The sequence below is a fragment of the Lupinus angustifolius genome, chromosome LG03, assembly GCF_001865875.1.
Source record: "Lupinus angustifolius cultivar Tanjil chromosome LG03, LupAngTanjil_v1.0, whole genome shotgun sequence".
Lineage (NCBI taxonomy): Eukaryota > Viridiplantae > Streptophyta > Magnoliopsida > Fabales > Fabaceae > Lupinus > Lupinus angustifolius.
This window is the reverse complement of record NC_032011.1, coordinates 295287-319675: the sequence shown is the minus strand read 5'-3', so window position 1 is coordinate 319675 and position 24389 is coordinate 295287. Positions and strand designations below refer to the sequence as shown.

The 24389-nt window shown below is 34.3% G+C and overlaps 5 protein-coding genes, 1 long non-coding RNA gene and 1 pseudogene across 7 annotated transcripts; 3 read left to right on the top strand and 4 right to left on the bottom strand.

The window, feature by feature from the left end:
- Positions 533-3234, top strand: LOC109342710 (meiotic nuclear division protein 1 homolog). Its single transcript, XM_019580668.1, has 10 exons — positions 533-683; positions 954-1034; positions 1437-1553; positions 1713-1751; positions 1866-1973; positions 2071-2133; positions 2213-2264; positions 2394-2438; positions 2585-2664; positions 2871-3234. The coding sequence occupies exons 1-10, from the start codon at positions 681-683 to the stop codon at positions 2937-2939; spliced, it is 657 nt and encodes a 218-aa protein (XP_019436213.1). The 5' UTR covers positions 533-680; the 3' UTR covers positions 2940-3234.
- LOC109342501 lies at positions 4620-5048 on the top strand. Its single transcript, XR_002107060.1, has 2 exons — positions 4620-4782; positions 4875-5048. It is a non-coding gene; the product is annotated as an uncharacterized LOC109342501 (long non-coding RNA).
- Positions 6314-8861, bottom strand: LOC109342708 (vacuolar protein sorting-associated protein 32 homolog 2-like). The gene is made up of 7 exons (XM_019580666.1): positions 8681-8861; positions 8428-8585; positions 7514-7613; positions 7319-7404; positions 7128-7219; positions 6859-6973; positions 6314-6750 (listed from the first exon to the last, which is right to left on the bottom strand). Exons 2-7 carry the CDS (start codon positions 8503-8505, stop codon positions 6556-6558), a joined length of 666 nt encoding a protein of 221 aa, XP_019436211.1. The 5' UTR covers positions 8506-8585; positions 8681-8861; the 3' UTR covers positions 6314-6555.
- On the top strand, positions 9287-12945 carry LOC109342707 (asparagine--tRNA ligase, cytoplasmic 1-like). Its single transcript, XM_019580664.1, is given in 7 exon segments — positions 9287-9822; positions 10741-11100; positions 11102-11332; positions 11611-11867; positions 11953-12082; positions 12214-12272; positions 12536-12945. Coding segments are annotated over 7 exon segments (1713 nt in total). The 5' UTR covers positions 9287-9330; the 3' UTR covers positions 12720-12945.
- On the bottom strand, positions 13905-15335 carry LOC109342709 (60S ribosomal protein L31-like). Its single transcript, XM_019580667.1, has 3 exons — positions 15232-15335; positions 15049-15153; positions 13905-14376 (listed from the first exon to the last, which is right to left on the bottom strand). The coding sequence occupies exons 2-3, from the start codon at positions 15126-15128 to the stop codon at positions 14097-14099; spliced, it is 360 nt and encodes a 119-aa protein (XP_019436212.1). The 5' UTR covers positions 15129-15153; positions 15232-15335; the 3' UTR covers positions 13905-14096.
- Positions 17211-22492, bottom strand: LOC109342700 (annotated as a pseudogene).
- Positions 23277-24356, bottom strand: LOC109342705 (phospholipase A2-gamma-like). Of its 2 annotated transcripts, none has more exons than XM_019580662.1 (4): positions 24179-24356; positions 23973-24006; positions 23711-23830; positions 23277-23607 (listed from the first exon to the last, which is right to left on the bottom strand). In XM_019580662.1, the coding sequence occupies exons 1-4, from the start codon at positions 24266-24268 to the stop codon at positions 23405-23407; spliced, it is 447 nt and encodes a 148-aa protein (XP_019436207.1). In that variant the 5' UTR covers positions 24269-24356; the 3' UTR covers positions 23277-23404. The 2 variants fall into 2 exon arrangements, with proteins under 2 accessions (XP_019436207.1, XP_019436206.1); XM_019580661.1 differs by having other exon boundaries at positions 23973-24018; positions 24191-24356.

The window sequence follows — 24389 nt, the reverse complement described above, 5'->3', positions numbered from 1 at the left end:
TAAAACTAGTCAACTTGGACATGCATTAGTTGGTTTTGACAAAACAAAACCGGTGGCTACCTAAACATGAAAGAGTAGTTAACTACGTCAAACAATTGAATTTGAAGCGGTTGATTCGCAAATTTGTAAGGTGTTAGTAATATATATTATATAGTACATACCGTTCAGATTATTATAATGAAATAAGTTCAATAATGGTCACAAGTTGAAGCTATTAAAGTTCCTTATCTTTTCCTTTGAAGATTAGAGTCTCTATACATGCACTAAGACATAGTTGTTGGGTGTTTGCGAGGACTTATGTCACCATTATTCCTATTTTATCTATATTAGATATGTGATTGACTCTTCTACACTAACAACAACTTGTATTTCAATTTTGTATTACAACTTAAGTTAAAGAGTTTAAAGTATATATACCGTTAAGAGTTTAAAGTATATGTAATGTTATTATTAATACATTATTCACCATTAATAATTTATATTATTTTTATTGAAAAATTAATGAATGATCGATGATTTGTTGACAATATAATCATCAAAGTAAAATTATGTACATGTATATTTTTGAAAGTGATGAATGAAGGGGGTTTAATAAACCATCTTCCCGCCAAGACCAGATAGAATAATCGAAACGAAAAACCTTTCGATTTCGTAATCTTCTTCGTCATTCCTCTCTAGCAATGGTATTTGCCTCTCTCTCTGCCTTCAAATTACTGTGCTAATTTTATTGTTCTTTCACCTCAAACACCTTCTGTTTGAATTTTTCGATTTTATGCTTTTTTTCTTTACCAATCGGGTGAACTGCTCGGTTCAATAGATGAAACTTTGTTTTTATTGATTTCAGTTATTAAATGATAATATTCTCGTTCTGCAATTTGAGTGTTGTTGGAGAACGCTTTTTCTGTGTTTGTGAAAATGCTAATTACATTTATATGTGTGTTATGTTGGTACAGTCGAAGAAAAGGGGTCTTTCATTAGAAGAGAAGCGTGAGAGGATGCTTCAAATCTTTTACGACTCCCACGATTTCTACCTGGTTTGCTTTTATGTCTCCAATATTACATTTTCAAAATTAATAGTCAAATTTGTCTTTGTAAAGATACATTGTTGATCATATTAGTTTCTGAATGGTGGACCTTAATTCTGATATCATTGAATATTCAGTTCATCGTTCAAATTAGTTTGTAAAGCCGATTAACGTGTGGACATTGAGAGACTCATTGGGTTGATGAAATGAACATTCAATGACCACATGAGTAATTTACACCATTCATGAACTAATCCACTTGATGATGTAACATCCAGAGAATAATTTGACTAATTACTCTTTACTATTTTACACTCCATTTTGTTATTACTTGGGATGATTATGTTTTGTTGTCATACAATTTACTGACTCACTTATATGTATATATTATTGTCATTATTATTATTTCAGCTTAAGGAGCTGGAGAAGTTGGGTCCCAGGAAGGGTGTTATCAGTCAATCTGTGAAAGATGTAGTCCAAAGTTTAGTGGATGATGACCTTGTTTCCAAAGATAAGATAGGAACTTCTGTAAGTTAGTTACCATCCCATTTCTTGTATTATACTTATGGACACATCTGTATTAGGTACTTGTTCCACTAGCTGTATTCGTGGGAAATTAGTAAAAGGTAAATAGTGTTTGTTCGTGGTGATGTTCTTTCTATTTATGCTCATACTTTTGCTTGTTAGGTATACTTCTGGAGTCTTCCTAGTTGTGCTGGAAATCAGGTGATGTTCCATTGAAAGGCTATACTGTGCTGTCATACCATCTAATGTTGATAAGTTGGTGATTACACTCTATGGTGTCTTGTCCTAACCTAGTTATATAAACTCTATGCACAGCTTAGGAATGTGTACCGCAAACTTGACTCCGATCTGCAAAGCAGTAAGAAGCGGTATGTTGAACTTGTTGACCAATGTGAGGCACTAAAGAAGGGGCGAGAGGAATCTGTGAGTTGTAGTTCTCTCCTTCCGGATTCATATGCGCTCTACTTCTGAGAAATTAAACTCCTGGCCATCATGTATCTTAGTGTTGCTTTTTTACCAGGATGAACGAGAGGTGGCCCTCGCAGAACTAAAAGCTATTGAGCTGAAGCATAATGAATTGAAGGTTGGCTTATGAATTATGCATTGATAGTGCATCAGTATTAAGTTAGCTTTCTGACAGTCAGATAATGTGACATTTTCAGAATGAGTTGGAAAAGTACAGAGATAACGATCCGGCTGCCTTTGAAGCAATGAGTTAAGAAATGCTTTACTTATTTAGTTCTTTATCTGTATTACATGATAAAAGGTTAATGTTAATACATTTCAATAGTTTGGTAGTTGGAAGTACTTGGAACCCTGATGTTTTGGTATTAATATTGTCAGAGGAAGCAATTGAAGTTGCCCATGCATCAGCCAACAGATGGACAGGTTCTACCTTATTTGTTTTCTCTTTCCTTCTTTCCCTTGGATGAAGTGTGTATCAAGGGGAGAAATAGTGTCTTGTATTTTGAATGTCATGCTATGATGGTAATTGGCGATACATATAATCCCTGTTTTGTCCAAAAAACGTGCAGACAACATCTTTACCCTGAGGCAATGGTGCTCGAACAACTTTCCAGAGGCCAAGGAGCAACTTGAAAACATGTACAAGGAGGTCAGTCATTTGAGTTTAATCCCTCTATAGTCAATATGCAAAATCACATGTGTAAACCTTAACTAATTGTTATTGTTTGTTTTGGTTCTGAAATAGTCACTTGGCAACTAGCAAGCTTAACACGTTAAATATCCTCTTATGTGTCTTAGTTAGAACATATTCTCTCTTCTTCTCTTATATGTCTTGTACCTTGTCTCTCTATGCAGATTGGTATAACTGATGACTTTGACTATTTGGAGTTAGCACCTATTCCACTCAAAGCAGTTGCTGATTAATTATGTGGTCTATCTGAACTCTCACTCACTGTTGGATCTTGTGTTTCTCTCAAACACTGACAATTAAAATGTAAAAAATGATAGTGTATTGCCAATGACATCTTCTTTTATAGACAAATGGATTGTTATTTTCTTTACTTTATTCTCTCTTGATCATGGGGTCATAAGAAGCTTTTTGCTTGTAGCTGCAAGTTATATACATTCCTTATATTCTGTCTCTACCCACCTCACTAAGGTTAGTGTTGCTTAGTTCAAGGACCCTTTGTAGTGATTTATTGATGCCCTTGTTTTTCTTGAACAAATTTTATGGTAAGGAAAATAAAATACGACATGGTTAAACAGCCCAAGGACTGCAGTATTTGATCCTCAAGCTTCTATTAACTTCATTTCTTCATAGTTGAAATGTTTGATAACCACTATTTTTTTGTCAAATCCCAAGAAACGTTCACATTATGGTATCTTCCATAATATTAGGGAAAGAACAAAAAATTGTTTTAATGTGTTTACATACAGATTTTCATTTGAAATCGAGTAAAATCAAACTCATAAGCATCACTCTTTAGACAATCTAAACCTTCTTCCAAATGAATAAACTTAATTAATTGCTTATTCAATAAGTTTTTTTGGGAATAAGTTAAAATTTGTATGTTTTGATAAACTTAATTTCATAATTCTATTAAGAGTAAGGTAACAAAAAGTAAGGAAGTCATAAGCTGTTCTCGTAAATTTAAATAAACTTTTGTACGGTTTTTCAAAAGCTGGTGGGTCGATATCACATGGAGTTGTTAACAATTTTTGGCACCAATTTTACACTCATTCATTAGCTCAGTTGTAATTGTACATGAGTGTAACTGAATATAACCCACCATTCATTAAAACAAATCATAGAGAATATAAACTATTATTATGTAAGTGATGATAACAATGAATGCGTAGCATTGTTGTCCAGAAATTCGTTGTACTTGTGGTCCCCATCACAAGCATCCAAGACAACGGTAGCCGTCCAAGGTAACGGTTCAATGCTCTTCAAAAAAACAAATTAGACTAAAAACTAAAATAAAAAAAACAAAAAATTGAGTATATATTAAAAAGATGAAAGATCATGAAATCTAGTGATTTGAATTGAATTAGTGAGTAGATCTAAATCATATATAAAGAGTAAATTTAAAAAACTTACTCTTAGTGTAAGTACATCCATACTCTATTAAAAATCCAAAAAATTAGATTACATCATAAACATATTATTAACCATTCACATGATAATCATTATAACTTAAATAAAATGAATATGAATGATAAACAAAGTATATATATTAAACTCATAATTATTATATTAAAAATTAAAAAGGTTTTAATTTTTTCTTTATAAAAATAAGCAAATATTAGGTAGACCATGACTTGTATATGTTTGAATTGAGTTGTAGAGTGAAAACTCAATCATAACATGACAGAGTGTCATGTGATTAGAAGAATCCATGATTGATTGGTTGGAACTTGGAAGAGGTCTCCTTCTATTATATCTATCTATATATATATATGACTGTGTAACGTTCAAATAATATCATCCATACACGTGGCATGCATCACAGGGTAGTGAATGGTGATGTTCTTTTGTTTATATATATTGCTAACTAGAGTGGCTGCTACATTTCCAACATTATAAGCCAACCAAACAACCATTGCTCTCAACAACGTTCATATTTGAGTTCCATACTTGCAATGGAAATGTTGAGAGTTGAGGTTTTTGTGATATCTATTATTGTTTTAGCTTTGGCTTTTGTAGCACCATCTATAAATGCTGAGCTTCTGCCTCATGCTCCTGCTCCTTCTCCCACAAGTGATGGTATGTGTTTTCTTTATGTATCTATAATTTCTATGTTCTAAATTCTAATTCCATTTTGGTATGAATCATATTATTGGGTGTGCACTGTGCAGGGACAGCAGTGGATCAAGGAATTGCATGTATGCTAATGCTGCTAGCTCTAGTCCTTACTTATATTATTCATTAGTCACCGGATTCATATATTTAGATGATTTATTTTTTTAACTCCTTTTTATTTATTTATCACAACTCTATTCTTTCAATGAAATCCTTTTGATTTTGTGAATTCTCCCCTTTCTTTTTCTTTGAATTATTGTGCAAAATTCAAGGTACCTTTCACTAATGTTTTGAAGAACATGGGATGTTTTTGAAGTCACTCGCCAGTAGTCATTTTTGCATAATTTTTAGATTCCAAGACTATGTTGCAAGCTATATCTTTTTGTTTTTATAATAAATCCATGTACCATTAAATATAATCGGAAATTAAAATATGTCATCTTAACCAACAAAAGAATTTGTCTATAATGTTGAACATTGCCTTCGATTCCGAGTTATGTATATGCCTGAAGATCAATGTTCAACCTCAGAGAATGATACTTTGGAGACACACATAGCTTAGCACATTCAAATATTCCAGTTTACAATTTGCCAGTATTAAAGACGAACCGACGACAATTTATTTTATAATTTTAATTGCTTGTTCCATTATAAATACTTTTACTTTAGGGACCTATTTGAACATTTGAGGACCTACAAATTAATTTCAAGTGAAACACTAGGACTGCCAGTTCATGACCGTAAGAGTTAAATTACAAGAATTGTGAACACTACTAGATATATAGAAATTGGATACAATGCACAATAATGAAGCCAAGGCATTCAAGTATTTACCCTTGTGCCAAAGCATAAACCGAAGGTGCCAGATAAAATCAAAATAACAATGACATATATTCATTCAGGTCAGTATAACCCTAAAACTAACAGCAGTGAATATTAATCAGACTTACAATTAACGGAACTAACTTTATATTCTTTTGAAACTTGACTTATTGGTTTGTAAACAAATAAATTAAACTTGAGCTAAAAATTAAGTTTGTTAAATAAATGAGCCGAACTTGAGCCAAATAGTTCTATTCATTAGGTTTATAAGCAGACTCAATTATATATATATATGTGTGTGTTTGTAAATATTTAATCATCATTCGAACTGATCAGTCAAATTGAACATTTCACAAACTTCAATCAAGTCAAATTCGAGTTAGAAGGATAACTTGTTTCGAACTCGAGTCAAATTTTGAGCCAAAAGAATCCTCATCGAGTTGGTTTGACTTGATTTGGCTCGATTCCAAACCTAGCCAAATGCATAAATTTGGGGCTGGGAGATCAAACTCAGCCAAGAGGGAAGCATATTCCATGTTTTGAACGGGACTTTATATTCAAATGTTGTCTCTGGCCTGTTCAATAATTTCACACAAAAGGGAGGACATAGGAACTGGAGAACTCTCCACCTCATATAGGGGTTACAATTCTTTATGGAAACCACTTGTCATCATACACAACAATGTCTCAAACTTTTCTGATAAGTAATTTCACTCAGCTCGTTATAAACTATGATACAAGTGTACTCAACTGTGCAAAAGTTGATATCCAACATTAACATGGCACATACACAAACCATTAACTGCCATATTAGTTGCAAGCTGCAATATTAATTTTTAGTATTCAACTAAAACAAACTAATGCATAGACAGATAATATAAATCGATTTTATTACAACCGAGAAAAGGGACCTGCTCAGAGTGCCATCTCAGCCTGCAAGGCAGCCAATTCATCTTCCTCAGGAGCTGGCTGCTTTGCAGGAACTGGGCGAGCAGGTTGCCGTCCAGCTGGAACATACACTGAGGCTGCTGGAGCAGTTGTTGCTGGCTGAAGAAGCTGTTCTTCCAACTCAGCACCCTCAAGTTCTTCAAGTTCTGCTTCCAATTCGTCCTGAAAAAGGCAAAGAAATTGATAATGCTACATGGACATGCATTAGTGCTAAAAAACACCACACTACGTCAAAGATAACACAAACAAATAAAATGTAGAGACGATGACCTCATCAAAATCAGCAGCTGCACCGATTGGAGTTGACAACGCTTCCTGGATCTGTTTCATGTTCTCAGTCTGTTCATTGATCTCATCCATGGTCTTGTCAACATCATCAATGTTCCTGGGGAGAAAATGTTGCCACTCAACAATGTCATAAACTCATAATCAACATTTCATATGAAGAATAAGCTAGCGCATGAAAATGAGACATGTAAGAAATATTAGTAAATGAGTGAAATAGCTAAATATTTTATAGCACAAATAGCAATACATACACTGCCTTTTGCATAGCCTTCATAGTAGCTGCTCCAGTTCTTAATGCATCTACTGTTTCTGTGGTGGCTTTAGCACCTTCTAGCATTATCATCTGTAATACAACTTACATTTACCAGCATAAGATGCAAAAGAAGTTAATAAAACCAAATCATCTCCTTAACTGTTACCATAAACAAATTTGCATTCACACCTGGTCATGGATACGCAACTGGAAATTTCCAAGCTGCTCTATTTGTTGTTCGTATAGCCTCTTCCTCTTCAAACATTGTATTGCCGCTGCATGAACACAAATTCAAATCCCGCGACACAAGAAAAGGGAAAGTCAGGGGGGAAGGTACACTGAAGATATACTTTAGAAGAAGAACCCATGAGTCATGCAACATACCCCTTTTGTTCTTCCCCTTGGTATAATCTTTGGCCTTTTCAATTTCTGCTGCAGCCTTTTTAAGGAGTACTTTCTCCTTTTTCTCTAGCATTTCAAGTGTCTACATGAATCGAAGAACACAATGTACAAATTGAGAAATTCTCTCTACCAATATCAATATGTAAATTACAGCTCAAAACCAGTGATTAATGATAAACTTGGTGCATTAGTCTATTAATACACGACACAGCAGTCTTTAAGTATACAACTCAATAGAAAGCATCAAAATACAAACAAAAAACAGAATTAAGTAAGAAAAACACAGATAATAAGTCCCCCACTTGGCCACTTACACTGTGACTCCGAAGAAGTGCAAGAACATTATGCCAATTTCCAAAAGGTTTCAATAGAAAACAACCTTTATAAAACCAGTAAGTGTAAAATAATGACTTGTCTTCTTTTCCCATATATGGTAACAAATACTGCACTATGGGCATATAGTTTATCATACATTACTTTGATTAAAGTCCAATATTTTAAATGACGTCGAAGTTCAACCTTAGATGACAACATACATTAAATCCAAAATATTTTCTCTAATATTGTAAAGCCAATTACAGGTAAAAAATATGGTTTCATTGGGGTATGGAGCAAATGATATCCAATATTCATAGTATGCAGTAAACCAGTTTGTCCATACTTCATAGTTTAATTGTACTAGGAATCAGAGTTGCCGTGATGACAACACAACTTATTCAGAATAAAATAAAAACATTGAAGTTAACAATTAAGAGCAAAATAGAACTATGGTCCAAAAGAAACAACATGAAAAAAACCTTAATTTCACGCAAACAATTGTATTGATCAGATATGAACAAATCGGGAGATGGGAAAGGGAGAATAATGATAATTATGGAGAATCAAATGAGAATTACCTCGTTTAACTTGTCCAAGGTTGTTAAAGCATTGTTTTCCTGTTTAGGTTTACCAAACACGCGGCTAAACATGGACATGGTTGATTCTGAAGTGCTTATACAAATTAATTCACTTTGAAACTTTTACCGATTCCCTTTAAATTCCACGACCTATCTTCCTGAAAACACACAATAAAACAAATGATATTGTGAGCATAACATCATAAAAAACGAAAAAAAAACAGAGAGAGAAAAAGGGAGATGATGAACGAACCGTGGTGAAAAATAAGATTTTGGAGGGAGAGTGAGATAGCATGCGATTGAAAGATTAAAACTTGAGATTTGGGTATAGCGATAGTGGATTGTTTCAATTTGGCTTAGGCGTGTTACGTTGGTGTTTGAGGTTCACAGAGAAGAAAGAAGGAAGCAACCTTCAACTTGCTATTTTCTCTATATTCCATCCCACGTGGCGCGCATTTTATTAACAAAAACATCTAAGTTGGTGGATATATGCATTAACAAAAACAAATTCCATTTCTATTTGAATATATCAAATCCAATTAAACCATATTTGAGGTTAATCAACAGTGTATTAGTCAAGTGATATAAGACTTTGTTAAGTCTCAAAGTTTGAGAGTTCAATTCCTGAGAATAATATTTGTTAAGAAAACAATCAAAAGTATTAAAATGATTAATTTCTTATCTAAAAAAGATGATGACACTCTTGAAAACAAAAAACAGGAACACCTTAAAAGTTGTCACCACCTCCATGTAGTGTAGACATTCTATGGGCCTAGCCCATTTGACCCATAAAAAAATCCGAAGAGATTTTTATTATGAACTAGGGTCTCTCACTACCAAACCTTAAAAACAACCTAAACAACTGTTTGTAACTTTTTATCACAAAAACTGAAATTGACCAATATGGGAGACCCTATTGCGGCGCAGGAACTATCATCCTTGTCCCTAAACGACGCCGTTTCACCAACCCATGTTCCCAATGCTGAATTCTCAGACCGAGTTCCAATCCGATCCATAATCTCAAGACCCGATGGTGGGTCCGGTCTCGCCGGTCAGAAAGCTCGAATCGGAGGGTGGGTCAAAACGGGTCGTAAAGCAGATAAAGATGCTTTTGCGTTTTTGGAATTGAATGATGGAACAAGTGCTGGGAATCTTCAAGTGATTGTGGAAGCTTCGGTTTATGAATTGGGAGAACTTGTTGCGACGGGAACATGTGTTGTGGTTGATGGGTTGCTCAAAATTCCACCTTCAGGGACGAGACAGAGAGTGGAGCTACGCGCTGAGAAGGTTATTCATGTGGGACCAGTTGATCCTGCTAAGTACCCTTTGCCTAAGACCAAACTCACCCTTGAATTCTTAAGGGACTTTGTTCATCTTCGTTCTAGGACCAATACGGTAATTTTACATTCTCTCCCTTCACTCTTTTTTCTTCTTTTAATACAAAAAGTTTTCGTTTTTGAGTTGTTTAATGTGTGGAAATTGGCCATACGATATTGTTCTTGTAAAAATTGTTGTTTTTTACTTTTGAGTGTTGATAATTCTATATCTAAGTTTAAGTAGGAATTAGTAGAAAATACCAGTTAATATATGATGTGTTATCGATTGATATAAAGTTAACTTAAAAAAGCATAGAAAATACCAGTTAATATATGATGTGTTATCGATTGATATAAAGTTAACTTAAAAAAGCATTATTCTTATATTAAAACAAAGAATGTTATTTTAAAAGTTATCTTGAGTCATTGTAAACATTATGAAATGCTAACATTTTGATCATCATTGTGGCATTTCCTTCTGTAATAGTGTAAAAAAGAAAAAGAAAGTAAAAATAGATAGTTATTGAATAAAGTAACATATTTTTAGAGTGTTTCAAAGCCTCAATGAAGTGGTCTGACAGGGTGACTATTTTGAAGTGCTCATGCCAAGCATTGTGTTTGTTGTGTTCATGATGATCGAAGTAGAGTGTGAACCTCATCGGAATTTCCTAAAAAAAACAGCCTATCTTTGTTTGTGGTGCAAGACTGCATATATTTACCCACTTTACCACCCAATATAATGATGAAAGGATTGCACCACTGAAGTGAACAAGGGAAGAACAAAGGTTTGGGCTTTCCTTTGGTTTTGTGTTCCAACTCCAAATTGTTTCTAGTCTCTAGTTTGTTGGAATTCAATCTTTCGTTTCATATTTTGATGGTTAGTGAGTGACTAAAGTCAAAACATGTGGTTATAGTTTTAGGTTTTAAGCCTACACAACATTTTTCATTCCTAGATGCATACCTTTTTATTCACAGCATCTGAATTGTGTGATTGTAGATATCTGCAGTTGCTCGTATCAGAAATGCTCTTGCTTTTGCTACACACACATTTTTCAATAAGCATGGATTTCTTTATGTGCACACACCAATTATCACGACAAGTGATTGTGAGGGTGCTGGTGAAATGTTTCAAGTTACATCTTTGTTCAGTGAAGCCGAGAAACTGGAGAAGGAACTAATACAGAACCCTCCTCCAACAGAAGCAGATGTTGAGGCCGCCAAGCTTCTTGTTAAGGAGAAAGGGGATATTGTTTCACAATTGAAAGCTGCTAAAGCTAGTAAGCAGGAAATTGGTGCTGCTGTGGTCGAACTTAAAAAGGCAAAGGATAATGTCTCCAAGGTAGAGGAGAGGTCTAAGCTTAAAGCCTGGCATTCCTGAAAATGATGGGAAAGTGGATTATGCCAAAAATTTCTTTGCACGTCAAGCATTTCTCACTGTTTCTGGCCAACTTCAAGTTGAGTCATATGCATGTGCTCTTAGTAGTGTATATACCTTTGGACCAACATTCCGTGCTGAGAATTCTCACACTTCTAGGCATTTGGCTGAATTTTGGATGGTAGAACCTGAAATTGCATTTGCAGACTTGAAGGTATACAACACTTCAACTCTTATTCTCAGCCTTTCATGATTACTGAAAATTGATACCGCTAAAGTTAAGGAAATATACTTCCATTTTCTTTGACTTCCATGTCTAAATTTTTTAATCAAACTTGTTACTTGTCACTGTTGTTGGTACCCAGTGGTATATTTATTACTTAACTGGTAAAAGTCAAATCACATCCAATGTGGAATTGCACACTTCCCTCTTCCTCCTAGCAATGATGCTTTTCCTTTTCATCAAGTTCAAAGATTTGTATTATTGTGTAGGATGACATGAACTGTGCTGAGGCATATGTGAAATTTTTGTGTCAATGGTTACTTGACAATTGCCTTGAAGATATGAAGTTTATGGCTGATAAATTTGATAAAAGTTGCATTGATCGTTTGAAAATGGTTGCTTCCACTCCCTTTGTTCGAGTTTCGTATACAGAAGCAGTTGAAATACTTGTGGAGGCTGTGAATGGTGGTAAGAAATTTGAGAATGAAGTTAAATGGGGAATTGACTTAGCATCTGAGCATGAAAGGTAGTTTTTTGAGTTTGTATTTTGTAGTGCTTGTTTTTATTGACTTATTGTTGTAAATGATATATTGGGGCGTTGTGTCATGCAGATACCTCACAGAGGTAAAGTTTCAGAAGCCAGTAATTGTTTATAACTATCCAAAAGATATTAAAGCATTCTACATGCGGCTCAATGATGATTTAAAGACAGTGGCTGCTATGGATGTCCTTGTACCAAAGGTATGTATCCTGTATCCTTCGGTGATTTTGAAATAATCTTTTGGTTCCTCTGCCAATTATATATCCAGTATCTAGATTCATAGCTGCCCATGTTAATTTGTAAAATTAAAACTACGTCGGACTAATTTCAGGTTGGAGAGTTGATTGGTGGAAGCCAAAGAGAAGAGCGTTTGGATGTCATTCAGCAAAGGTTTGTAATATGCCTGTTCATACCCAATATATAGCATATAAATGTGCTCTCTTCGTTCACCAAGACTTCAAAATTGTGATTGTCATAATAGTATTGAATATGTATTTAATTGGATAACTTGATACTTTTCACAATGTTCATATATATATATCAACAATCTTTCCATATTAACATATTAATTTCCTGTTGTATCTGTCACATATCGGTTTCTATGCATAGTAGTCCCTCTTTCCTTGGTTTGTTTACATTATTTTCTATTGCAGATTAAGGGACATTGGGTTGCCTCCTGAGCCATATGAATGGTACCTTGATTTGAGGCGGTTTGGTACGGTGAAACACGCTGGATTTGGTCTTGGCTTCGAAAGGATGATTCTTTTTGCTACTGGCCTGGAAAATATTAGAGATGTTATTCCCTTCCCTCGTTATCCTGGCAGAGCAGATCTATGATCCTTATCACATATTTGCAAGTTACTGTTACAAATTGTTGGTTCAGTAGTTTAATTCAAAACATAAATTTAGTTTGAAAAAATATAACATAGAAGTTGGTTTTGTAACTCAGCTCATACTTGTGTGCTGGGTTTTTCTTTCGATTGCTAGTTGCTACATCATTTTGAAGGAATTTTGGGTTTCATAATTTTAATCAAATTATATTGCCACTATAATATTTGGTTGATGTTTTCTGTTAAATGTTGTGGGGTCCCTCTATTATGTATGATAGTTTCATGAAATGCTGGAATGCTTGATTCTAAATTATTAGGAAATAATAATCTAGTTGTGGTTGAATTGAAACAGTTGGATAAAATTGGCTGATAAGGTATCAAACAGTTGAAGTTGTCTACTTCAATTGTATGAACAGTACTATCTTTACAAGGAAACATTTTGGAACAAGTAGACAAGACAATTTGTGTCTATAAACCAACATAACCGTCATAACTGTCACTCAGAACCTCAAAAACTCAAACACAAGCAAGAAGCCTTAAATCCCTCTCCAAATCAACCAGTTTGGACAAAGCACTTCACTCTCTATTCTGTTTGTGGCAAAGTCAATGAAACTCAGCTATGTTTTATAAAACAATGATGTTACATTTGTTACCTTCATAATTGTGTTTGGGGAATGGGGATCATAGCTTAACACGTGATGCCTTCATGGTAATGTTTCTCTTGCACAAACTTTTGCAAATACAAGGATGTGATTGTATCTTGTTCTTGTGAGGAGTATTGGTGATGCAAGTCCCATCCATTATACACTAATCATTGTCACCAATTGCAGTTCCAAGTTTTTCAAGTTATAACTATTTCTGTTTAGTTACAATTGCACATGAATTTTACTTGATTTGCTCTCTACCATATTTTCTATCCTATGAGGAGAGTTAAGTTAGAAATGAGGAAGATAGCATGATATAGTCTTTCTCCTTATACCCTCACCCCCGAAGAGGACCACATCAAATATATCATTACCAAATACTAGAAAAGATAAAGCCTTATTCTCTTCTACCACTACCATACCAAAACATACACTCATAACAATCTTGCTTATACAGTTCCTTATCCTATCTTGGATGCATCATATATTGGCAACAGCCAGGGCCATAGATGCATCAATAGTCTGCTTTTTATATTATAAAGATAAAAGATACTAAATCATTGCACCTTTCCATCCAATCTTCCCAATGCCAAGAAAACAGCTCAAATACTAAATTGATATGATCAAACATTAGGTCTCAACAAAATCTGAAGCAAGTTGACAATGTAGAAAAAGCTAAAACTCAATTTCGAGGGGGGGGGGCTACAATTTGTCTCCAGGTTCCAAACAAATGAGGTAAATCAATCCTCATCGTCAATGACTTTGGTGCCCAACCCTTTGAGCTCGTCCTTAGGAATTTCAACAACAGTGACAAGAGAGTAGAGCTCTTCCTTTGCATCTTCGTCATCATTCCTCTTGCGAGCAATGCGTACCCTAATCCTCCTTGGTACACTTCGGATCCCCTGGCTCCAGACAAACTTGTTCAGCTTAACATCCACTCGAACATCATTTGTCCCCATGGCTTTCTGGGCAAATTTCCTGATCTCCTTTATTGCTTTTGGAGCCTTCTTCTTAAATGTGCTGTTTTACATCAGTGTGAACAATAAACACTAAGATATTTAACAATGCAAGTGCATATAAAAAAAGATGGATAACACATAATAACTACTGATCTTACACAAACAAAACATAAAAAGAAACCTAAAGGCACATTTTGAAGTTATGAATTCATAGATAATAAATAAATGTCAAAATGAAAAGCACACACCCCAGGAAAAGAATTTTGGTTAAACAATAGTTACAATACTTTTGGTCGTTGCATTTTCAACTTGTCCTCTGTGAAAAATACTATGTCATCCCCAATACGCTAATTTTCAATCTGGTCATCACTGTTTATTTGTTGGTGTAACCATTCATAGAGACTAATATCATTTTCATTTTAGTCCCTATAAAGAATTTAGACAAACAAATAAACAAAGAGGACCAAATCAATAATAATCACACATATAGGGTCTAGATTGAAAAAATCAAATAAAATCAAGAGCCCAACTTAAAAACAAGTGTCCTTAAAATGACCAAGATTATATAGCTTAACCAAAAATGGTAAAGGCAGAAATTATGGTAGAATTAATGATGAATATACAATACAAGGAGAAGATGGAAAATGAGGAATAGGGTTAAGTTAAATATACAATATAAGCACTATGAACAACACGTTAACTTGTAATTATTAAAAATGAGGATTAGGGTTACCAGCCATGCAAACGCTTATGAAGGTTGATAGTGTATTCTCTGGTAACAACCTCTTCTTTCCTTCCCTTGCTCTCCACCATTCTTAATCAATCACAATTCACTTACCTACTTCCACACAATCATAAACAATTCAAATCCAAAACCAAAGAAAATGAAACATCAAAATAAGAGAAAATGAGATACCTTTCAGGTTTCAAGCTTTGTGGCCAAAAGAATGACCAAACAGTGTCACAGTCAGATATACATCAAATATTGCCTAAACCCTAATGGGCCAACTCGCTTTGGGTTTAGCCCAATAACCAAAAATTTATATATCAAATTTCGATAACGCTGAAAGTGGAGTCGAAGCCCATTTCCACTGAGAGAAACAAAACAACTGGAAAAGTCTAATGGTGTAAGGTCCATTCGATTTTGATCTTAGGATGATCAAAAGTTTAATAGTTTGATTTTTGGGAGCAACATTTGCTATGAGAGATAGTCACGAACTCTGAAAGTGATTAATTTATTTTCGAAAAAATGTGATAGAATACTTTTAGTAGTACCAAAAAAATATATATTAGGAAACACAATATGTTTTCTTTAATATTAAAATAATGACGAAAAAATAAACAAAATATATTATAAAAATACATTGTTTTGGTATTCAAACTTCTTGTGCAAGTAACAACAATAAAACAAAAGTTGTTTACTCTATAGATCTATTATTATTTGTGCAACAAATCTCCATTCAACCTCCCATCATATTTCTCATCATCTAAGTGCCTTTTTAAATACTAGTAATCAGAATCGACAGAAAAATGATAGCAAAATGTATAAAAGCCAAAAGGGATACTATTCCACAATATTGATATCCAAACACAATATTAGTATAACTATTTATTTTGATAACAAAAATCTCTTAAGCATGCCTTGTGATGTAAATTCATTGGGACATAACATCTTCAGGATCCTTTACATGGTTTATGAGGACCTATGACTAGAGCAAAGACCAAAAAGGTCCAAGAAGCACTTCGGCAACTTATATTTTCCACTATGGATACAAGTGTCAATGGGACCAAGCAAGAGGAGAAGGCCTTAATTTGCATAAGCCTAAGTGAAAAACTCAAGAGGTTCATAGTTTAAGGGAGGAACCATGTTGACTCTCTTTAGTTCTTACATAAATAATTAGGACCCTAAATAAGTGGAAAGTTGTCTTAAACCTAGCTTAGAAATTCTAATTATGTCATTTATTTGATGTCGTTTAGATGCATTTGTTTTAATTAAAGTATGTTTCCTTTTAGGAGTGCACGGCCAAGCATTGGAGATATCATAAGGGAGCAATGAGATAGAACAAGGACAAGTCAAGAACCTAATCTACCCTAGAATCTACACGGTTAGAAAGTAGGAAGTGAAGAGGGGAGCTCAAAGTCACACGGCTATATTGTAGGAGATTTGACCTTACAAGGAATATCATCTATTAAGAGATCAACCTCATTTTCCAACATTCAAGCTCATAAATTCAAGGATCTAACAACCTAAGAAATTCGGCCAATCAAAGGAAGAATAAGCTAACCGAATTCACCAAGAAAGATTAGATTAGATTAGATTTTATTTTTTCAATCTTTTTGTTAAGGGTGATTCAGCCCAAGTTATTTCTATTTTCTATATATGAACCAAATGCACTCGTTAATAAAGTACATTGAATTTTATTTTGAAACTACCATTGTTAGTGAATTTTCTCCTAGCTCCTTGGCTGAGCCAAGACCCTTATTCTTATCAAGAGTATCATTCTCTTGTGCCGAACTTCACAAGGCTTATCAAACAATTCCATTGTTTATGGCGTCATACCAAATCCCCCAATCATACTCTTAAACACCTATACATTTTCCACTACAAAACCGTGACCATATAAATCATACAATACCGTGCTCATTCCATCCCATCCACCATTAAATCACACATCAACATTCCACAATTCATTCCACTCAACAGTGATCATTCAAGTCATTCCAATTCTTCAACATACAAATTCTTACATTAGATACAGGTCAAAACCTAATCAATTCAAGGCAAACTAAACAATCCAAAGCAATTTAAATTACAACAACAAAAAGAGAATTTTCACAAGAAACGATCCTACAACAAAGACAATCCACAAAGAGGTTGTCATCACCCTGCCTCAATTTGTAGTAGTATGAAAGAGTTGTACAAAAAAAAGATAGTTAAACCTATAGTGAGTCAATCAAGTTACACAAGAAAAATACATGTAGCACCTATATGTACCAATAGAGGCTGTGAAAGAATGATAAACCATAAGATTATGAGTAGTTACATCGCTATATGAAGCAAGTGTAATCTATTGACGATCCTTTTTAAGAGACAGAAATTGGGCAGTGATGGAATCATAGTCAGGTAGCTTTGGGTGAATGTGATCAGGCTTCTGCTTTGAAGTAATATCTCCGTCAGATTTTATAGATTTTGAAGCCCCTAGCCCTCTTCACTATCCTCTATCACTGTTTTAAGAAGAGAACTTGAAGGTTGCACCCTGGCAGATGATATCATAATTTCCTCACGTGGGGACCTATTGGGTTCTGGAATTGGTTTAGATGGTGCATGTTCATCCGATTCAGGCTCAGAACTTGCACTATTTAGAGAGATTTTCATCATGTAAGAGGTCCTTTGATTATCATTCTCATAGGTATCCCTTGAAGAATTCCATCCAAGTCTTTTACCAGAAGTCACGGAAGCCTTGTATGAAGGGGTACTGCTCGAACTTAAACCTTTACTGATTTTTGAAGGAGCTGGTGTCCTTCGAGACATTCCACTAACAGGACGGGTGAGACTAGCTGAATTTTGTTTTGGCCGTTCATCCTCGAAATCACTATTATCAGAATCAAAGTATGTGATTGAGGCCTTTGAGCTTGATTTCTTTTTCTCTTTACTTTGCTCATTCTGAATGCTCAAGTCAAGTGTCCTAGTCAGAGTCTCTTGTGAGTTTGAAACCATGTCATAACTATCAGAATCAGAGGATATGTTTCTCAAGCCTGCACTTCTACTTCCTCTGCTCACTTCCTCGGTGCATTTGTCTTGAATAGGAGTATCAGAACTGATTGAAATCCTTACAGTAGGAAAGGATCTTTCATTCTGGACTGAAATTTCTCCCAATGAAGATGAACTCTCATTTGATGTATTCTTAATATAAGGTGGCCGCTTATAAGCTTTATTGCGAAAACCACCTTTCAACATTCCATAGTTTAATTCCTTAACATTTTCTGTATGGGATTCCTCCAAAGTTTCAGTACTTTTGAAAGTATCAGGTTGCTGCAATAGCTGACTGGTTCGTAGGTCACCATAGTCAAAAGTCTTATCCAACATAGTATTGATCTCTACCTTTTTCTCAAATTGTTCTTCCACAGTATCAGAACCAACTGAAGATGGTGATAACCAAGGCTTTCTGTTAGAACCCACAATTTTATCATTTCTTGATGAGGAACCTAAAGTCTCATGATTTGCACTCTGATCAAGGACAGAATTTCTATAATCAAAAGTTCCAGCAACCGTAGACTTGACCAAATCCACCTCGCTATCTGAACCTGCATCATCTGAATTATCAAAAGTGACAGGCAACAAGTCTTCTTTCTCTGATGAAATGGCAGAAGTAGCCAATCTTTCAGAAACCACAGAAAAATGTGACTGTGAAGTAGAACTTGACTCTTTCTCATCAATGTCTTGTCCATGTCTCCCAGAACTTGTATTTTCTAATGGATCAACATGTGATTTGCTTCCACAATATGAGGGAAATAAACTAGATCCCTCTACCTTGTATTTGTTCTCAAAATCAAATTTATATTCACCATCCTCCGATCCAGAATCATCAAATGCAACAGAAGTATCATTATAAGAACTTCCTTCTATAGTGTTTATCTGAGTGGTTCCTTCATCAGTAACAAAATGGTCTTCCACAGCCTTGTTCCCCATATCCTGGCCATATGAGTTCAAATTATGATTATGCTCATCACTTGGAATGAGGTGAGAAAAAGGAGCTTTTATGGATTGTCTAATTGGCGTTGCATCTCCAATGTGATGACTGCTTTCAGTATTCGAATCATCATCACCATGTAGTTTAGTCATAAAATCTATTTCAGTTCTGCTTGCCTGCTTTTTTATGTTCACTACATGCAAATCACTATTCTCTTGCTCAAATGAGTTATTAACCTGATATATATCAGCCGTTTGAGAACCATGGGAAAATGGGTTATCACCAAAAGAACTACTAGATGACAACGGAGTTGATTGAGCATGTTTGACCACATTCTCAGGATTAGTCTGGTAATTTTCATTGGGAGCTCCTACTGGATTATCTTGTTCTTTGGCAGTAATCTGGTCATTGTACACCCCAGATCCCTTTCTATGGAATGTGCTCTTAACAGAACCTGTAGGAAGATGATTGTCATCATGAAAAGCATATTCTTGGGGTACTTCTGTAAACCTGCTGCCAGAATAACTATTTGATCCACTTAAATATTCCATAGTCATCCTTTCACGGTTTGAAAGTTCAACAGCTGCTCTCGCAGCCACACTTGCTCGTTCTGCAGATTCTGCAGCAGCCTGTGCAGCAGAGGCGGCATCTTTGAATTCCATATTCCAATTTTGCCTGCCCATATAATATGAACTCCCGTTTCCAGAATTTGAATCTCTAAAATATTTTTCTTGACTTCCAGTTCCTGTAAGAAAAAATTCAAATATTCAGGTGCTAGAAAGAACAGAAGCCCTGAAATTTATATGCAATTGTTGTCTTAAAAAATATTACCCGGAGGTATAATTTCTGGAATAGACATCCTTGACGTTAACTGATTGAGATCCACCTTTCTAGTAGCACCACTTGCATTCTGCTCATACGAATTTGTAGGTGTACTGTGCATTGGTTTAGTTTGTGAGGAAGAGTGTAAGTCGGGAGGAAACTTTTCATCATGAACAGGTGAAGCATGGACTTGAGAAGGTTCCACATAAGAAGCCTTCTCAAAATTATTTGGTCCAACCTTAACATACGAACAAACGTAAGTTTCATTTTATTGTGAAGTAAATTAAAGTTAATCCAAAATGGACAAAACTAGTAGCCTACCAACAACTCTTGAGAAGGCTTCCCATCATTTTCTCCAAATGACTTGGGTTCCCATTTGATGTTATGCTCTTTGGAAATAGTAGTCAACATTTTTGTTTTGGTTGGACCATCTGGTGCTTTGGCAGACAATTTCTCAACCAACTGAAAAGACAAAATTAAATTACAATAAAACTGGAAAGAAATAAGCTTTAACATGATATTATCCAAGAAGGTAGAGAGACTTGCCAAGCGATTTACACCACAGTCAGGACGTAATTGAACAGCTGCGGAGACAAATTCTTTACCATACTTGGATGTAATCTGCTTTCGCACCTTCACGAGCTCAGATATATCTGACAACCTCGGAGATGCAAATGTTACACTTGAAATGGCTTCCTTCAAATCGATGGGACAATTTCTGAAAAGGGGAACAAGAAAGAAAAGACAACATAACCAATTCAATGAGAATGCAAAATCATAATGAATACAGTAACGCACAGCAAAATCAACTGTTTCAGAAAGAAAAAACCTTCATGCAAAATTCCCTTTAGCCGCATACAAATAAACTCAAAGCACATGATACAATAAAGGCGCAAATGTGTGCAATCGCAAATGCTTGCAGAATGACATACACAGAATGCCAATTTAAATATGATTTCAACAACTAAACCCCAAAAACTCTGTAAGTCATGCCTGAAACAATCATGAATGCAAGGTGCTACCAACATGATACATAATCAGTTGAGGTTTTATTGATGAGCGGGCTTTGCTAGTGTATCAAATCAAATGCACCATTTAAAATTGAGAGGAATGTAATATATAAAATATCATTTTTATCAAGAATGTTTCTAGATATAAAGCCCATTGTTCTCATATAGGAACAGAATTACTATGACTGAGATAACGAGAAATAATTTTGTCCCAAGGGTCATGATATTATACCAGGATGCCGTACTCACTTGTTTGGTTAATTTGATTTGCTATATCTCTAATGAAGCCTGAGTGTAACAGAACCACATCAATTATACAATTACTTTTTACTTTTTTATAATCTAAATAGAATTAGATTCTCCTAAAGTGAACACACATTTCTTCCACAAAGCCTAACAAAATAATGAAAAGGGTGACTTTAGTGGTACTGCCAAGTTGCAGAATAATTGAATAAATATAAACTTTTAGGCAGAGCAATCTACAGTGTAAAGAAAGGGATCCATCTAAAATAGACAAGAACATATTGTAAACACATTTGGGAATAATAAAGGCATGTTTAGTGAGGTGAACTTAATAACATAGATCAAATAAAATACGCTAAAAATAATTTTAGTGAGTTTCACATACTTCTGTGATTCAATTATCGGTAAACGAGCTACAATAAGTTCACAGTATATCTCAACAAGATCATATGCTGCCAGCAGCTTCTCTTCCCTAATAACATGTTCAACCTGAATACAAAATAGAATAAACGTCGGATAAAATGAGAAGATCATAAGATCAAGTAGCCTTAATTCATCATTATCATTACTCTTTTATCAGCACTGCCCCCACAGCTAATCTAATCACGTCTTTCAAGTCGCACATTGCTTTTTACCGCATCATTTTAAACAAAGTTTTACCATAGCAATTACTTCAAATTGATGTAAGTGCCAGTTTTATTTATTCTTCTGCAACTCATCTATAGTATGTGTTATTCTTCTGCAACTCTTCTGAAATTTCCCCAATGAAGAAATGTATTATAATCCCCTGAACAAACCTTCAGTCAAACGACTTGCAAACTTCAGGATTTAACAACAAATACTAATATACTAACTATTGTCGATAAAAAAAACATCAATACTTTTTAGGGGCAAAGCTTTTATCCATTGACATTCTCCATCTTATTCATCTCAGTCAAATTAATCATTTATTTAGTAAAAAAATATCCTAATTTCGTTATGAAACACCATAAGACAAAAAAAAGGATGAGAAAATGAAAATACCCTGATTGTAGCAGTTTGTTCCTGATCAGAGTTAAGCAATTGAGCCAATTCCATCTTCAGTTTCCTCACCTCAGCTTCTTTCTTATTCTTCAATACCTTGATGCGTGAAACCACAAGTTTCAACGCAGTTTTGCTGCATCAAATCAATTATACATATAAATTGAAATTAATGCCACAACAACAACAACAATAATAATAATAATAATAATAATAAATTGAAATTGATGCAAATAAATTTTGGTACCATTTAGCGGGCTTGAAGCTTCCACGCAACATAGAAGACATTGATTGAAGACTCTGATTATTACAAATTACTAATTTGATTCTTCCTTTATTATCAAATAATAAAATGAAATTTAAATAATAATAGTAAAAGCTTTTGGTTTGTGGTTTATACAGAGAAACAAGTAATGTAAGAAGAAAATTTGTCTATCGATTTGACCGTTCTTTTCTACTTACCATTTTACCCTTACATGTTCCACCATATATTTATCATTTTTTTTGTTGGGTTGAATTGCATCAAATTAAGACCACATTTGGTGGGTGTAGAAAATATGAGATTTAATAAATCATTTTATGATTTTATCTATTATCTTTACTTTCATTAACTAATAAGATCACATAAATCTACTTATTGGTAAAAACATATATGATAGAAAACTTATTTGCATAAAAAACTATGGCCATCATTATTATCATCATTACACTCACCATCATCAAACCCAAAAAGTGTGTATATATATATATATATAATTTTAAGGATAAGACTAATTTAATCATTAATTCATCCACTTGTACTCAATAAAATAATACCCTCTAATGGATTACTAGTGCACATCAAATATTAAATATGTATGTGTAATAGTAGTGATTATTAATTAACAGAAGAAGATTTTCAATTTCTCATTTAGTTTGCAATATTTCTTTTTGCTATATTTTACTCTTATTGTATTTAATTAATACATTCATATTACAATTTTACTTATATCCATGCACAATAGACTTTAAAGTGCATCTTGATCTTTATTGGAGCCTCTTCCAAATTAAAGAACTCTATGTGGTAAAAAAAAAGGACAAATCTTGTTGATTAATTTATATGATTGATGGTAAGTTATACATAATTTTGAGTTAATGATAAGTTCTTTTGTGATGGGAAAACATACAAAAGCATAGGAAGGATAATAAATATCTTCTTATTATCTTGGAAGCTTGCAGAATGAAATAAATGGGTTCATTTGTGATATCATACATTACAAGACATAGTTATTAAGAAATAAAAAGATGATAAAGAGTTGAGAATCTAGACAAGCTTGTTGCTGAGTAAATTATCATGAGGAAAGGTGTTACTCAATTCGCTGAGAAATATGGCCAAGTCCATGCCTTTTATAATGGTTGGTGCAACTCTACTTACAGGACACTCCTTGGAAAATCCAACCTTGCCAGATCTCACCACTCTGGTTATACAATTTCTCAACCTCACATGGCATTTCACATGGGTCATTCCTGTAAAACCATTTTACACTGTTAGCACATCATCCACTATTAATTTGTATTACTTTTATTTAAGTTAGAGTCGAGTCAATGGTGGTTAATAAATAATGAATACCGAATTTGTCAACGCAGTCATCATGGCCCATGCAACAAACATCAAGATCGTCGCATGCTGCCTCACCAGGACAACCCCAATAACCCTTCCCGCAAAACTTGCCGTATCTGATTCCTAAAGCTGAAATATTTAAGTGATTATTAAACTAATTAATCATGGTATCAACTATGTATCAATATTACATATTATTAAAACATAAAAACAAATAGAAATGGAACAACACAAGCATCCCAAAAATAAAATGAATGAATCTTATTCTCACAGTCACATTGCTGAGCAATACATGTCCTGCTGCACGTTTTGTCTTCCTACATAATAACCATCAAACGTAAGATTTACATTAAATCTAGAAATAGATCCTAGGTTCATCACATTTATATTATTATTAATATAATTTTGAAGGTGAATTTGACATGCAATACACATGATTAATGGAAGGATCTAATAACTATGATCATAGAATGTGTTTGTGGAAATTACATCAACGCAATGGACAGCAACAAGAAGAGATAAGAGGGTGAATGCAACTGTGGCGCGTGAGATGTAATTGATAGCCATTGTGAAATTTGTATATATCTAAGGAAAGGGATTAAGAGTTGATGTTAAACTCTTCTCTCCCTTTGCATTTTCTATTATGTTATGTTCTAACTTTATATATAACATTAGTTGCTTTACCACC